This window comes from Cetorhinus maximus, chromosome 5, assembly GCF_964194155.1.
Source record: "Cetorhinus maximus chromosome 5, sCetMax3.hap1.1, whole genome shotgun sequence".
Taxonomy (NCBI): Eukaryota; Metazoa; Chordata; class Chondrichthyes; order Lamniformes; family Cetorhinidae; genus Cetorhinus; species Cetorhinus maximus.
Window position 1 is genome coordinate 64766621 of NC_135883.1, and position 18097 is coordinate 64784717.

Sequence of the window (18097 nt, forward strand, 5' to 3'; positions counted from 1 at the left end):
GAATGATTTAAAAACAGCTTTTAAAAAAAAAAACGACATTACATATATAGTAATATACAGAGCATCAGGAACTGAAAGTGTGAATAATACACTCTCAGTGCTGTGGGGAGTGTTTAAGCTCATTTGGTGTGGGATGGACACCAGGAGATACAAGAAAAAAACTGAAAATTAGGAGCAATGAATAGTGCATGAAGTAAATGGAGCAAAAAAAAAGCCAAGGAGACTGAGATAGTGTTAATGCAAGGCGTATTACAAATAAGGTTGACTAGTTAACAGGTGCAGGTTGCCATATGGAGTTATGATCTAATGGCTATAATGGAGATCTTACTTACACATTGTAGCCAGGAATGTTTAGCTCCCATTCCTGGCAATGTATTCATAAGGGATAGGGAAAGGAAAAAGAAAGTGGGGGGGTGGTGGCAGTAAGGATAATATTACAGTTCTACGGAGGGACAATATACCAGAGTTCAAACTCTAAGGAACAAAAAAAGAGTTGCTATGTTGCTGGGTTTACTATAGACTCCCAAATCACAGAATTGTTACAGCACAGAAGGAGGCCATTCAGCCAATCATGTCTGTGCTAGCTCTCCAAATGAGCAATACACCGAGTACCATTCTCCACTTTCTTAATGTTCCCCTGCACATTCTTCCTTTTCAGATAATCCATTTCCCTCTTGAATGCTTTGATTGAACCTGCCTCCACCACACTATCAGGCAGCGCATTCCAGACCCGAACCACTCGCTGTGTGAAAAAGTTTCTCCTCATGTCTCCATTGCTTTTTTTATCATTTACCTTAAGTCTATGCCCTCTCGTTCTTGATCCTTCTACCAGTGGAAACAGTTTTTCCAATCTCCTTTGTCCAGAGTCCTCCTGATTTTGAATACCTCTATCAAATCTCACCTCAACCTTCTCTTCTCAAAGGAAAACAGTCTCAACTTCTCCATTCTATCTAAGTAACTGAAGTTCCTCATCTGCCTTCATATCTTTCCTAAAGGATGGCACCCAGAGCTGGACGCAGTACTCCAGTTGAGGCTGAACCAGTATTTTTTACAAGTTTAACATAACCTCCTTGCTCTTGCATTCTATGCCCCTATTAATAAAGCCTAGGATACTGTCAGGTTTTTTAATCGCACTCCCAACCTGTCCTGCCACCTTCAATGATTTATGTGCATATACACCTGCTCCTCTCCCCCTTTAGAATTGTACCTTTTATTTTCGAATGTCTCTTGGGGATCTTCCCACCAAAATGAATCACTTTCACTCTTCTCTGCATTGAATTTCATCTGCCACATGTCCACCCATCCCACCAACTTGTCTATATCCTTTTGAAGTTCCACACAATCTTCCTCACAGTTCACAATGCTTCTGAGTTTTGTATAATCTGCAAATTTTGAAATTGTGCCCTTTACACCAAAATCTAGGTCATTAATATATATCAGGGAAAGCAAGGGTCCCAGTACTGACCTTTGGGAAACTCCATTACAAACCTTCCTCCAGTCTAAAAAGCATCCACTAACCACTACTCTATTTTTGTCATTCAGCAAATTTCATATCCATGTTGTTACTGTCCACTTTATTTCATGAATTATAACTTTCCTCACAAGTCTGTTGTGTGGCATTGTATCAAATGCCTTTTGGAATTCCAAGTACACCACATCAACAGCATTACCCTCATCAACCCTCTCTGTTACCTCTGTAAAAAATCACCAATTCCTGAATTTTCCCGTCGGCGATTTGGGGGTGGGACCCGCTAGCTGACGGGAAAATGATGCGGGATGACATCGGGAGGAACCCCCGACATCATCCCGCCCCATTCAAATATTCAGGAAGGTGGGCGGACAGCGAAATCAGCTGTCTGCCTACCGACCTGTCAATGGCCAAATGAGGCCATTGACAGGATAATTAAGGTAATTAAAGGCCCTGCCCGTCCAACCTTAAGGTTGGTGGGCAGGCCATGAGCCCCAGCGGGCTTCTGATAAAACCTGAAACCTCATCCACTGGCGGGATGAGGTTTCTTGTCCATTTTAAAAATCGTAAATAAACTTTGTGAGATTTATTAACATGTCCCATCTCGTATGACATTGTCACATGAGGGGGCCATGTTAATATTTTTTTTATTTTTCTATTTTGACACATTGAAGCACTGTCAGTTGCACGCGAAAGAGCACACTTTGACAGTTGGGGAATCCCTCCCACCCCCGCCTCACACAGGAAGCACATAGCGCTTCCCGTCGGGCAGACCGCTGGAGGCCCACCCACTTAAAATGGCGGCGGGGCCCGCTTCGGTGGCGGAGTTCGGCTGCCCACCCACCGCTGAGCCGGTGGGGCCTGCCCACCAACCTAGGGCAAAATTCTGCCCCAAGTTAGTTTAGCACTATTTGCCTTTAACAAATGCATGATCGCTTTAATTAATTAACCCACATATGTCCAAGGGACTATTAATTTTGTCCTGATTTATTGTTTGTAGAAGCTTCCCCACCACCGAAGTTAAACTGACTGGCCTGTAGTTGTTGGGCTTATCTTTACATCCTTTTTTTGAACAAGGATGTAACATTTGCAATTGTCCAGTCCTCTGGCACCACCTCTGAGTTTAAGGAAGGCTGGAAAATTTTGGCTGGTGACTCTGCAATTTGCACTCTCATTTCCCTCTTTTTCCTGGGATGTATCATCTGGTCCCTGTGCCTTATCAACTTGAAATAGAAATAACCTATCCAATACCACTTCCTTATCATTTTTAAACCCTCTTAGTCTCTGAATTACCACTCCTTCACTATAACTGGGCAGCAGCATCTTCCTTGGTAAAGACAGGTGCAAAGTATTCATTTGATACCTCAATCATGCCCCCAGCCTACATGTGTAAATCCCTTTTTGGTCCTTAATCACCCCATTCCTCCTTCTACCACCCTTTTACAATCTATTTGCCTATGGAAGACTTTGGGGTTCCCTTTTTAAATTAGCCCAGTGTCTCTTTGCTTCTATTTCCTTTTTCACTTTCCCTCTGAACCTCCTATATTCAACCTGGTTCTTGATTTGTTTTATTCACCTGACATCTGTCATATGTGCACTTTTTTTCTTCTTCATTTTAATTCCTATCTCTTTTGTCATCCAGGGAACTTTGGATTTGTTTGCCCTATCTTTCCCCCTCGTGGGAATATACCTTGACTGTGCTCGAGCTATTTCTTCATAGCCCATTGTTCAGTTACCATTTATCCTGTCAACCTTTTATTCCAATTTATCTGGCCCAGATCCACTTTTTACCCCATTGAACATAAATACAAAAGCAAAATACTGCAGATGATGGAAATCTGAAAGAAAAACAATAAATGCTGGATAAACTCAGTAGATCAGGCAGCACCTGTGGAGGGAAACAGGGCTAACATATATCAGGCCGATGTGCATCTCCAACAGTTCCCCTCCACCTGAACTTGCTCCCTCTGGCCTCATACCCTCTCCAGTGAAGCTCAAAACAAACTTGAGGAACAGCACCTTGTCTTTTGACTCAGTGTTCTGCAGCCTTCTGGACTCAACGTTGAGTTCAACAACTTTAGATCATAAATTCTGCCTCCATCTTGTTCTGTGTTTTTTTTTTCTCTTTTCTGTTTTTTGCTGGGTCAGTCTTGTCTTGTTTTTTTCTTTACCCCTTCATGTTGCGTTCAGGTTATTGCTATGTAGCAATGCGAGCCTCATTTGAACACAGCCTTTGTTTATGTGCTATATCCATTACTACCCTCTTTGGTTGTTGCATCATCAAATCCTTTGTTATTTAATCTCCCCTGCCCTTCACCCTATTGCAGACCTTCTCCTTTGTCCTTCATGGCTCCTCCCTCCTTCCGCCGACTTAACTTTTACATTTCTATCTTTCTTCAGTTGTGATGAAAGGTCATCGACCTGAAATGTTAACTCTGTTTCTCTCCACTGATGCTGCCTGACGTGCTGAATTTTTCTAGCTTTTCTTTGTTTTTGTTTCTTAACTCATTGAAGTAGCATTTCCCCCAGTTAATTATTCTAACTCTGGATTGTTCTTTGCCCTTTTCCGTAGCCAAACTAAACCTTATGATTCAATGAATACTGTCATGTTCTCCTACCGATACTTAATCCACTTGGCCCACGTCATTCCCAGGAACCAAGTCTAGCAGTGCCTCCTTTCTCATTGGACTGGAAATGTACTGGTGTAGAAAATTTTCCTGAACACACATTGAACTTCTGCCCATCTCTGCCTTTTACTATCCCAGTATATATTTGGATAATTAATGGCTACCCTTACAGCTACTCTATATTTCTTGCACCCCTCTGCAATTTCCATGCAAATTTGTTCCCCTATATCCTTCCCATTGGTTGGTGGCCTATAGACTGCACCGAGCAATGTAATTGCACCTTTTTTGTTCCTTCACTCGAATCAAATAAGTTCTGTCCTTGACCCCTCTAGGTCATCCTCTTTCTCCAGCACTGCAATGCTCTCCTTAACTAATACCGCCACCCCTCCTCCTTTTCTTCCTTTCCTATTCTTCCTAAACACCTTGGGTCCTGGAATATATAAGACCCAATTCTGCCTTTCCTTGAGCCAGGTCTCTGTTATCACCACAACATCGTATTTCCACGTGGCAATTTGTGCCTGTAACTCACCAATCTTATTTACCACACTGTGCATTTATATAAGTGCACAGTAACCCTGATTTAGACTTCATGACTTTCTCCCTTACTTTGAACCCACCTAATAACTTACTATTTCATACTTAGTGCTACCTATCTCTCCTAGTATTCTGTGCACCTTGGTATTCTTCTATGATATTACCTCCTGATTCCCACACCCTTGTCAAGTTATTTTAAACCCTCCCCAGTTGCACTAGCAAATCGTCCTGCAAGGAACTCAGTCCCTACTCTATTTCGGTGCAACCTGTCTGGTCTATACAGATCCCATCCCTCCCAGAGCCGGTCGCAATGTCCCAGGAATCTAAAGCTCTCTGCCCTGTGCCATCTTTCCAGCCATGCATTCATTTGCTTTACCCTCCTATTTCTATACTCAATTACATGTGGTACTAGCAGTAATCTGGAGATTACTACTTTTGATATTGCTTGCTAATTTCTTACCTAGCTCCCTAAAATCTGACTACAGGACCATATCCTTTCTGCCTATATTGTTGGTACCAATGTGAGCCACAACTGCTGGCTGTTCCCCCTCCCCCTCTGAGTGCTTTGCAGCTGTTCAGTGACATCCTTGACCCTGGCACCAGGGAGGCAACATATCATTCTGAATTTAGATTGGCGCCTGTGGAAGTGCCTGAGCGCCTGTCTATTCCCCTAACCCCCTAACTCTCAAAGCTTCTAAATCTTTGCTCTTCCAATCTCCTTTGTGCCCCCTGTACAGCTGAGCTACCGTGGCGCCATGGACCTGGCTCTGGCTACATTCTCCAATGACCCATCACTCTCATCAGTATTCAGAAGTGAATACTGGTTGGAGAGTGAGATGCACTCTGGTAACTCCTGCACTACCTGCCTGTTTCTTCTTGACTGCCTGATGGTCACTCATTTCCCCCTCACCCTGTATACTCTTAACTTGCAGGGTGACCACATCTATGTACATGCTCTCCAGGAATCATGCAGTTCCCATATTGCACAGGATGTGCACTCTAGAGGTCTGAGCAGCCCTGCCCTTACTCTGCCTATTGGATAATAAACCTTACTGCTGCTAATAAACCTGACAAAAATAAAAGATAAGACTCACCATCTACTCCCTTCCCTTTCGTTGGCTTAGACTCAGTCCGTAACTTAAGAAAAAAAGCAGCAATATTCACTCGCCACTTACCTCACAGCTTTCTTGTGATGCTGCTTGATTTTTTTAATACATAGTGAGAAGGATATAGATGTAAAAATAATAGAGTAGTTGTTGTAGGGAACTCAATACCGAATATAGACTGGGGAAAAACAGTGTTAAAGGCAAAGAGGGTGAAAAATTCCTAAAATATGTACAGGAGAGCTTTCTTAATTAGTATGCTTCTAGCCCAACAAGGAATGATGATGTGCTGGATCTTGTTCTGGGAAATGGTGTAGGGCAAGTGGTAGCCCCTCAACGGTAGAACATCTGAGTAATAGTGATCATAACATAATTGTTTAAATAGTTATGGAAAAGGCCAATGAAAAATCAATGGAATAAATTCCCAACTGGAAGAGAGTCAGTTTCATTGATATAAGAAGGGACCTAGCACCTGAAAAAAAAATTGAAAAGAAAATGGCAAATGAACAATGGCAGACCTTCAAGGTGGAAATAGGTCAGATGCAATCTAAGTGTATTCCCATAATTTGGAAAAATGGAGCATCCAAAGCTAAAGCTCCCTTGATGACAAAGGAACTAGAGGTTAAAATAAAACAGGAGGTGGTTTATGACATAACAGGTACAAAATATGTTCAAAAAACAGGCAAAATATAGACTGCAGGGGCAATTGAAAAAGAAAACAAGGGAAAAGAGAGGTACGAGGAAAGAGTAGCAGCTAACATAAAAGGGGACCCAAAAATCTTTTATAAACATGTAAAAAGATGGTGATGGTGAAAGGAATGATGGGAGCTGATTAAGGACAAAAAAAGAAATCCTTAAAGATAGAGGATTTAACTGAAGTACTGAATGAGTATTTTGCTTCAGTAATCTCAAAAGAGGATGAAGACAATGTCAGGGTAAAGGAGGGAGGAGCAGAGATATTGGATAGGATAAAAATATATAGTCTGTGCATGAATGCGTGTAACATAAGCAATAAAACAAATGAGTTGGCAGCTCAAAATCAGCTTAAAGGATATTATGTAGTGGCCATTACAAAAACCTGAGCACAAACTGTCTGCAATTGGGAGCTAAATATTCCAGGCTATAGGATCTTAGAAAGGATGGAGAAATTTGGAAAACAGAAGGAGCAACTATTTTGATTCCTTTTAAAAAAGGACATTAGTACAACAGTAAAAAGGAATTCACTAGGGGTGAACAGGCAGTAGAAATACTATGTGTAAAAATGAAAAAATAGTAAAGGATGCAAGAGTCTGGTGAGAGTTGTCGACAGACTTCCTGTTAATGATGTTATAGGCAGTCCGTTCTGTTGAAGGGTCATGTGGACTCGAAACGTCGACTCTTTTCTTCTCCACCGATGCTGCCAGACCTGCTGAGTTTTTCCAGGTAATTCTGTTCTTGTTTTGGATTTCCAGCATCTGCAGTAGTTTTTTGTATGTTATAGGCAGTGTTGTGTATAAATATGAATAGAAGATGCTAATTGAATGTGGAACAGCCTCCTGTGGGTGAATGGCCTATTCTTGTTCCTAATTCCAAAAGTTTAATTAGTTAAAGGCAATTTTCTGCATCTGAAACTGAAAATTGTTTTTCTCCTTATACCAGCAGCAATACCCAATATTTCTGATAGCACTGTGGAGTTTACTGGTCGAAGATTAAACTGTAAAATGCAAGTGTACTCTGGCTCAAAAACAACAAACATTTTGAAGATGATGTCTCTGTACGAACAGTGTATTCGAGTCCTCCAGAACAACATTGATTGTAAGGAATTGTGAAAGTATAACTTCTCTTTTCTTTAATACAAATGGCACAGGAGAAATAGGAAGGGTGCAAATTATATGACACTTTTATCATAATAGGTCTCTTTTTAAACAACTTGTACCTTTTTTTCTCTCTGCACACGCAATGCGTCAGGAAAACAGATAATCAAATATTTCTTGTATTGGACAACACAAGAGGTCTGTAATGAACGGACAGAACATCCTTAAGGACCCAGCTTTTTACAATCCCATTGAGCTGAATCCAAATATGCGACCTAGTGTACCTCTGTTATGCACCAGTAAAAAGTTAATTGCGCATTGATGAAAATATTTAAAACTTCAGTATTGTGAACTATTGACTTTTTAAGGAGCTAAATGCTCTTTATTTACACATTCCAAAACAATGAACTGTATTTATACTGAAGTAGAAGAAATGGTTTAAATGTGTCCAGATTTCATTTTTGTAGCTGAAGCAGTTACAGGTAAACTTCCAGTCAAGTGCTTGCATATCACCAAAATGTTGATTGTCTCAACTTTTATTCTCTCTCCTCCCTAAACCCACCCCCCACCACAAGCGATTCATGAAGTAAGTGGGGTGCCATTTGAAATGATTGAGCCAGTGCTTGAACGATGTACTCCAGAACAGCTCTGTCGAATTGAAGAATGCAATCCGGTGAGAAAGCTCACTATGTAATTCTCTGTTAATAACGAAAGTCAGTAACAATAGAACTATTTCAGAATTTGTTCTGAAAATATGTACGTGCTATCTGGAGCTCCTTAGGAACAATGTAAGCAATGTTCCATCTGTGTGATAGATGTAATCTTAAACTCCAGAGATGAAACAAAAATTGAGTTTTAGCCTTCAGAAGAAATTTTGTCCAAATTTTAGTCTAGTCTTTTTTTCCAAACTTCTGTTATGGTTTAGTTTTAATCAAAAATGTAGTTCCTGGCTTCCATATTTTCATTTACACCTTCATTTTCATTCAAATTGATATACCTTTGCGCAACTCAAGTTCAGAAAAATAGTAAAGTAAAAAGTTTGTGCTTAAACAATGACATTTTATTTATTGGCTTAGATTTCTAACATCTCTTAAAGTTGTGGACCATGACTAGTTCTTTTAAATTTATCTTGTTTCTAAAAATTTTTTGCCTCAAATTAGTTTGTCTCCAAGATATTTTGTTCTTATTCTAACTCTGACTTTTTCTGGTAACATTTACTCCTTTATTCTTTTTGGTTGATGTAAACAATCCTCCTCATTATGCATCATCATATTTGTGTGACATTTTTTGAATATACAGTTGCCTATTTTGTCTTGAATTGCATCATCATATCAGTTTGCTAGCTAAAAGAATAAGTTTTCAAGTAACTTCAAAATTGTTTCCCCCAGCTTTTAAAAAAAAATCTCACCAGTCTTGATGAGCCAACCAAATATTTTCTTTAGGTAGGTCTATGCTTTAATAGCGTCCACATCTTAGTGTATGGTATATGTTCTACTTTATTTTCAAAACTTTTAATAAAACTTGAAGTTTAGGTTCATTTTTTTTGGACGTTTTCCCCTTTCTCAGTTTGGGTTATTTTTTGGCTTTCGTATTTTATAGATGCATGCACATGCTTAACCTTTATCTGCACAAACTGTCTTTGAGAAGCAATGTCACCACTTAAGATCTTGTTTCAGATTTAGAAGCAAATTTAGGAGCAAATTTATTTTACAAGAGCTCAGCATTCAAATAATTAAGTGATATATATTTACAATGCAAGTCTTATCAAGCTCCTCTACAAAATGTCACCAATCTGATGTTAAACTGTTCTTAATACTTTAAAAACCTGCAACCTCTACTACCTAGCAGCATAAGGGCAGCAGGTGTTTGGGAATTGAGTATCACCTGGAAGTTCCCTTCCAAGTCACATACCATCCTGACTTGGCGACAGTCGCCATTCTTTCATAGTCACTGGATCAAAATCATGGAACTTCCTACCCCACTGCATTGTGTGAGTACCTTCACCACTCAATAGAGATTTAGAACAAAAACAAAAATACCTGGAAAAACTCAGCAGGTCTGGCAGCATCTGTGGAGAGGAGCACAGTTAACGTTTCGAGTCCGTATGACCCTTCAACAGAACTAAGTAAAAATAGAAGAGAGGTGAAATATAAGCTGGTTTAAGGGGGGTGGGACAAGTAGAGCTAGATAGAGGGCCAGTGATAGGTGGAGATAACCAAAAGATGTCACAGACAAAAGGACAAAGAGGTGTTGAAGGTGGTGATATTATCTAAGGAATGTGCTATTTAAGGGTAGAAAGCAGGACAGGCACGGTACAGATAGCCCTAGTGGGGGTGGGGTAGGGTGAAGGAATCAAAAAAGGCTAAAAGGTCCATCACCCCACCCCACCCCCACTAGGGCTATCTGTACCGTGCCTGTCCTGCTTTCTACCCTTAATTAGCACATTCCTTAGATAATATCACCACCTTCAACACCTCTTTGTCCTTTTGTCTGTGACATCTTTTGGTTATCTCCACCTATCACTGGCCCTCTATCCAGCTCTACTTGTCCCACCCCCCCTTAAACCAGCTTATATTTCACCTCTCTTCTATTTTTACTTAGTTCTGTTGAAGGGTCATACGGACTCGAAATGTTAACTGTGCTCCTCTCCGCAGATGCTGCCGGACCTGCTGAGTTTTTCCAGGTATTTTTGTTTTTGTTTTGGATTTCCAGCATCCGCAGTTTTTTGCTTTTATCTCAGAGATTTAGAAGACGATTCACCACCACCTTCCTGAGGGCAGTTGGGGATGGGCATTAAATGATGTCCTTGCCAGAGTCGCCCACCCCCTATGAATAAATAGAACTTTTCTTCTGTCACTGCAAGAGCTAATGATAACTCCAGGTTGCATGATTTGAATAACCACAAAACCTTAAACATCTATGGAAGCATTTATTGGGATTTTCTAGATTTTGATTAAGTGCCAGCTGCATTTGGAAATAACTCTCCCATCATACATAAACTGAAAAATCACACCATTTGTTTTTTTTAAAGTAGCTTGACTCCAAGTTTTTCGGATGAATCACGGTGTAAAATTACCTTTGGTACAAAATTTTGAATGTAGCTGTTTCACAGTGGAAAAAACCCTAGGTCTGTTATCGTATTTGCATCAAACGTGACCAATGCAGAAGATGTAGACTGAACATGCATAGCATAATATATAATATACTGTGGGGTGTTGATTAGCTGAGTAGGCAAGGTGGCTAGTGTGTGGTTCAGAATAATGCCAACAAGCACAGGTTTGATTCCCGTTCTGGCTGACGTTGCTTTAGGACCTGTCTCCTCGCCCTGCCCCTGAGAGTGCAAGGCAATGGCAAACCACCGCTGACAAAATTGCCAAGAAAAATGGCTCAGGATGAAGCATTAGCAGACAATGAGCCAATGCCTTTGGGGAGAACACTTGTGGAATGGAACAATATACTGTATGTACTTGTGTTTCGACTGCTGTGTATGTTTCTATTTACCTCAAAAAAAAAATGTTGCATCCTTAAAATTATCTTGTTTTCATTGAGCATTATATGAAACGTTTACATGTTACATCCTTAATAAATACCTGGATAACCTGCATATCAAGGTGTAACAAGCTCACTTTTCATTTTTATTACTGTTCTATAAACTTAGGAATGAGGAACAAAGTGCAGATGCAGCGTTTTGAAAAAGTGTACTATGTGTAGTGTTTTAAAATGGAAATGAGGACCATAAATTAACTGAATTTACTTTTGCAGCATTGTATTTTAAAAGAATACACACATGTGGATGGGTCTGAAGCTGAATGGTTGCATTGCTCAAGTGCTGATAAGACTCCTCTGGTCACTTAATTTCATGCAGTGTCATAAATTTGAGCGTCCTGATTGCTGCAACTCGATCTCTTTACTCTGTTTTCAGCTCTGTTTGTTGGGCAGCGTGCTGGTGGAAAGCAAAACCTGTTCCTTTGCTAACTCCACTTTGAGCCACAGTTTTTGGAGGCTGATAATTAAGTGATTTTTGCAAACTGTATGTTCAATAATTGGTACAAATTGCTTTTCAAAAAACTTAACATCAACATTTCTACAGTACGTGCTGGAGAGCTTCTTACTCATCAGATGTGGTGTGGTTTATATTAGCTCTTACCTTATATAGAATTGAGTCTACAGCACAGAAACAGACACTTCCAGCCCAACTGCTATGTGCTAGCATTTAAACTCCACACAAGCTTCTTCATTTAACCCTACCATTATATATTAATATGTTCCTTTCTCTCTCATACTTTGCTCAAGTCCCCTTCAACACAACTAAGCCATTTGCTTCAACTACTCCCTGTGGTAGTGTATTCCATGTTTTTACCACTCTTTGGGTAAAGAGGTTTCTTCTAAATTCTCTATTGAATTTATTCATGACTATCTTATGCTTATGACCTCCCTGTTTTAGACTCACTCACGAGTGGAAGCATTTCTTTTCCTATGTCTACCATGCCAAGCCCTTCCATAATTTTAAACCTCTCTACTGGGTCACACAGCGGCCTTCTCTTTTCTACAAATTATATGCTCATTCTGCAAGGCTTTTGATGCTTTTTATGTTGTCATATTCTTTGTCAATATTAACTATACCCACCACACTCTTGTCCACAAGTTTTTGAATTGTACATTTGATTCCCAAAACCAATTTGACCCCAAGGATGACCCTCTGACTAAATATCATTCCATCAAATTATTTTGTGAGTTGTGAATGCCAGTGGCCCCAGCATTGATCCCCGTGAAACACCACTTCCCACCTTTTTTGCCCATCTGGGTTGCTGCCTGTAACCTTTTCAAAGGCATGTTGCAAATCCAAATATTGCTTGAAAAAAAAGAAATATGGTGTTAAAGTTTTTTGTCATGTACTCATCAGGACAGAATACTAATAGTAAAGGTAACAACAATGTATACTGCATGAGAAGAGAGTGCTGATTGGTTGGCAAGTGGACTCTGATAGAGGTGTTGCTGTGGAGAATGCACCAGGCAACAGTTAACTGCCAAGCTTTTGTTTAAATTCAAACCAGGCAGGTCCACTCTGGCCAAGGCATTCCCTGGCTCATTCCCTACAACAATAGCTGTCCCCTAAGCTTTTGTCCAGTTGAAAAATGTGTGACATGCGTAGACATTGTGCCTTTTTCAACTAAACAAAAGCTTGGTGGTTCATTCCACTGGGTGATGCCTTGACCAGAGTGGACCTGCCTGGTTTGAATTTAAACAAAAGCTTGGAAGTTAACTGTTCCTTGGTGCATTCTCCATGGCAACACCTCTACCAATCAGAGTCCAGTCGCCAACCAATCCGCACTCTCTTCACCTGCAGTATAAATTGTTGTTCCTTTTACTATTGGTATTTTTACGAATCTGCCCTGATGAATGCAAGATGAAAAGCTTTGACAGCACGTCTCTCTTTTCAGCAATACTCAAGTTCTGTATTACCAAATCCAAATATATTAAGTATAATAGATTACCCTGTCCTCTCTTTCTGTTGCTTGTGCAAAGAACAGCCTGCATTTATATATTACCTTTTAATATAATAAAACATCCTGAGGATCATCATCATGGGAGCAATATTGAACATAACACCAAGGCACAAGATATCAAGTGACCAAAAACTGCTTAGAGGCATTAAGGAGCATCTTAAGCTCTCTGCCTCCCTATCCTCCTTCAAGAAAGGGAATCCAGAACTTCTGGGTCAGGCAGCTGAAATCATAGATGCCGAGTCAGTATGCGTAAGAGAGTAGAATTGGAGAAGTGCAGAGACCTTGGAGCGTTTAGGGCTGAAGGGGTCTACCTAAATTGGCAGGAGAGGGATTTGTAAATAAGGTTGAGAATTTTAAAATTGAGATGTTGCTGAACTGAGAGCCAGCTGATTTGGGTCAGTGAGCATAGTGATGGGTGAATGGAATCGGTGCGAGTCAGGCAGCAGAATTTTAGAGTTCCAGTTTACGGAGGGTGGAAAATGGTCAGGTTTAGCATTGGCATAGTCAAGACTAGAGATAATAAAACCAAGCATGCAGGTTTCAGTAGCAGTTCGCTGAGGTAGGCTTGGAGACTGGCGATGTTATGAAAGTGGAAGTAGGCGATTTTTGTAATGGAGCGGAAAAGTGGTTGGAAGCTCATCTGGGGGTCAAGTAGGAATCTGAAATTTCAAATGATCTGATTCAACCTCTAACAGTTTCCAGAAATGGCGGCTGGGGAACAGAGTTTGTAGTGAGGACTGAAGACAATAGCTCTGGTCCTGTCAATGTTTAGTTGGAGGAAAGTTTTGCTCAACAAGTACGGGATATTGGACAAACAGTATATTAAAATCAGAGACCGTGCAGGGATTGAAGAATTCAATAAGGTTATGTGAGGTGATGCATTTTGGTAGGAAGAACATGAAAACACACAGTATAAATTAAGGGGTACAATTCTTAAGGGGGTGCAGGAGCAGAGAGACCTGGGTGTATGTGTGCATAGATCATTGAAGATGGCAGGACAGGTGGAGAGTGCAGTTAATAAAGTATACAGTATCCTGGGCTTTATCAATAGGGGCATAGACTACAAGAGCGGGGAGATTATTCTGAGCATATACAAGACACTAGTTAGACCTCAGCTGAAGTATTGTGTACAGTTCTGGGTGCCACACTATAGGAAGGATGTGAACGCATTGGAGAGAGTGCAGAAGAGGTTTACAAGAATGGTTGCAGGGATAAGAAACTTCAGTTGTGAAGATAGATTGGAAAGGTTGGGACCGTTCTCCTTGGAGGAGAGAAGGCTAAGAGGAGATTTGATAGAGGCACTCAAAATCATGAGGGAAACTGTTCCCGTTTGTAAAAAGGATCAAGAACGAGAGGGCACAGATTTAAAGTGATTTGCAAAAGAAAAGCAAATGTGATGTGTGAGAAACTTTTTCATACACCGAGTAGTTCAGGTCTGGAATGCACTGCCTGCAAGTGCGATGGAGGCAGGTTCAATCAAGGCATTCAAGAGGGCATTAGATGATTATTTAAATAGAAACAATGTGCAGGGTTACGGGGAAAAAGGCAGGGAAATGGCACTAAGTCGTAATGCTCATTTGGAGAGCTGCTGCAGACATGATGGGCTGAATGGCCTCCTTCTGCGTCATAACGTCCATGACCTTCCTTTTGGAAACCTATGCTAACTAGTCTTTATTATATTTTCAGTTTCTAGATATTTTTATTAAATTTGAGTAAAGCTTCCATTACCTTTTCCTACTGCCAACCATAAGCTAATCTATAGTGCCCTGAATTTGTTCTGGCTCCTTTGTTTAATTAGATATAAACACACCTTTATTTGAGTTTCCTTGAGTTAACCTTTGTTTCTTGTACTTTTTGACTTGCAAGCTAATCGGACAAAATGTTTGTTGTGACAAGGTATTTAATGCACTTATTAAACATAATTTAAGGTGAATCACCAAGAGAAGTTCTTGATTTTCTTAAGATAACTAGATACAAGGGATGGTTCTTATGCTTTTTGAAACCTGAACAAACTTCTGTGAAATAATTTTTAACCAGTAATTTAGTCATTTGCTCAAGTAAACATTCTCCAAAGGTACTTGGACATATAAGATAACTATTTGATTGTGTTGTATTAAAGTGCATCGCAATACTTAAATTAATTTTATGATGTTTCCAAACGACTAAAGAATATGTACACGGGACAGAGGAGAATAGATTATACAATAAAAATGGTGACAGCTTAAATTGATGGAACCAAAATGGGTGAAAGCCAATTGTGACTAATATTTTATAAGGTGTTAAAGGCATTATTGAATATCAGAAATGAAACTTGGCCACACAACTGAAACTTGAAAGAGAAATTGAACCATTTAACACATTATCCATTTTCTGGTAAATCTGCCATCTTAATACTGTATATTTTTGGAAATATATTCTTTCAACTCCATATTCAGTATTTTAGCTTACAGGGTGAGTCTATATGATGAATGCAGTTCAATTGCGAAACTGGATACTCAATAACGTGTACCATCTTTTTGATGAGCTCCTTGGGTGCTTTGTTTATCTTAAATAGAGCTTTATTGAACAGACTGGCCACTTCTGGATGAAACATTGTAAAAAAGATTTCAAAAGCGAGGAGCCCATTGAGTATGAATCATGGCGTGAGCTATATCTGAGGCTTTACGACGAAAGAGAACAGAAATTGAAAATGTTGACACAAAGCATTAGTTTTGCACATGCTAATAAACCCAAAGGTCAGTGTGAACTTAAAATGCTTTTTAAGTGTAGGCCACAAAGCATTTATATTGACAAACCATTGTGGTGTTACAAAAGGTCCAAATTTAAATTGTCAATATGTTATTGGACCTGAGATTGGAGGTCACTGTAGACAGGGATCCTCTAGAATTGGGTTCATTTCAAGTTAGCAGAATTATGAAGTTAAATGAAATTTAGTACGATGACAAAAATGAGTTTCACTGTGACTGCTTGAAGAATTTCAGACATGACATTGTCATAATCTTTTGTTGAAAGTATAAAGCAAATTTTGAGAGGCGTGATTTGGGGAAGTTGAGGGAGGTTGCGCAACAAACATACGTTGACTTCGCCTATTTAAAGCTCGTGCCAAATTTCAGAAGTTTTGATGTGGATCTGCCTACACCATTAGCCTTGACCATAAAACAGGACATATAAGAACTTCCTTTTGCATAGGCAGTTCTGGGAATTTTTTTTACACTTTTTGAATTTTTGTTCCCAATCTAAATTTAAGGTGTCACATTGTAACAAATCCGATTTGAGAACTGACATGTTATATTTTTAAAACCACTTTGTTCCAGTAACCAGGATAATGTAATTCAATAAGGTGCAGCACAAAAGATTAATACCCAAGATATGAGCTCATGAAGTTGGGTGAAATCTATTAGCATGGCCAGAGGACTGGTTAATGGACAGGAAGTAGAGCGAGAGTATTCAAGGGGCATTTTCAAGTTGGCAGGTTGTGACTAGTGGAGTGCTGCATAAATCCTTGTGGGCCTCAGCTATTTACAATCTACATTAATGGCTTAGACAAAAAGACTCAGGAGTATGTATGTGTCTTAAGTTTGCCGATTTATATTTTCACCTATTTGAAGAAGATACAAAGACAGGTTACGCAAGTGGGCAACAAGGTGGGGCCAGATGGAGTAATAGTGTGGGGAAGTCTGAGGTTATTCACTTTGGTAATAAGAATAGAAAAACAGAATATTTTTGGAAAGCCTCAAAATTTTTAAATGTTGTTGTTTTGGGAGACTTGAGTGTACTCATACCAAGAACGTAGAAATTTAGCACAAAACAAAAACAAAAATACCTGGAAAAACTCATGCAGGTTCAGCAAGCAATTAGGAAGGCAAATTGCATATTCTCTTTTATTGCAAGGGGATTAGAGTACAAAACTAAGACTAAGAGTAGAAGACTAAGACAAAGAGGACAAGACAATTGTATGGGGCTTTGGTGAGGCCACACCTGGAATACTGTGCATGGTTTTGGACTCCGTACTTAAGGCAGGATATGCCTGCATTGGAGGTAGTACAGCGGAATGTCACCAAATTGGTTTCTGGGATGAGAAGCTAAGTAAATTTGGCCTATACTCCGAGCTTAGAAGAATGCTAGGCGATCTCATTGAAACACACAAGATCCTGAAGGGGTATGACATGATAGATATTGAGACATTGTTTGGTAGACATTGAGAGGTTCTTTTCCCTCTGACTAACCTGGCAGCACAGTCTCAAGCTAAGGAGTCAGCCATTTTAGGGCTGAGATGAGGAGAATCTTTGAAATTCTTAAAGGGTTCTCAAGAGGGTTATGGATGCTCCTTTGTTTTGTATATTTGAGTCTGAGATAAATTGATTTTTGGCATCCTGGGGAATCGAGTGATATGGGGAGCAGGCAGGAAAGTGGAGCTGAGGCAGCAGATCACCCACAATCGTATTGAATGACAGAGCAGACTTAAGGGGGCCATACGGCCTGCTTATATTTGTTATATTCTTATAATTTCCACGCCAGAGGCTTTACACTTTTGCTATTGTATCTATAGCTTGTGACTGCTAGTTTGTAGATGTTACATTTTTGGTTTATAGATAGAGAATATTTTAAGGTTTCTACAGTGCTTTTAACCTTGGACATCTATTTGACCGACAATACGTTTATACATCACATGTCTGTAAGACAAGATGAACGCAAATTCGGTTCATAAATAATTTATTTTTGACTGTGCAGAAATCTTTGATTTTTGTCTGCTAATGGACCAGAACTGATAGCATGAAAATACCACAGTCAGTTAAAACATGCCACTACCATTTCATTAGCATAGCAGCAGAGAATTATGTCAACTTTATTGATTCGGTAAACATTATGTGATGTTAGAAGATGCCAAAAATTTACTGATTTGATCAATGATTCTATCTTCAGGTCGTCAGGTGAAGTTAGCATACGTAAACACCTCTGCAAAACCACCAAGAGACATTCTGCGCCAACAAGGAAAGCATGGAACTGCAGGCTCGGCCCTGCAAAGTTCTCTCTTTGCCAAGAACAAGTAAGCATTCTTTCTGAA

General features: G+C 39.7%; 1 protein-coding gene across 1 annotated transcript in view; it reads left to right on the forward strand.

Annotated features, from left to right (window-relative positions):
* Nucleotides 1-18097, forward strand: part of eloal (elongin A, like) — a 41132-nt gene that overhangs the window by 16442 nt on the left and 6593 nt on the right. Inside the window, exons 5-8 of the mRNA XM_078541285.1 lie at nucleotides 7371-7526; nucleotides 8101-8198; nucleotides 15587-15767; nucleotides 17956-18079. Coding sequence (XP_078397411.1) covers nucleotides 7371-7526; nucleotides 8101-8198; nucleotides 15587-15767; nucleotides 17956-18079 — 559 coding nt within the window. The remainder of the gene's footprint in view (nucleotides 1-7370; nucleotides 7527-8100; nucleotides 8199-15586; nucleotides 15768-17955; nucleotides 18080-18097) is intronic.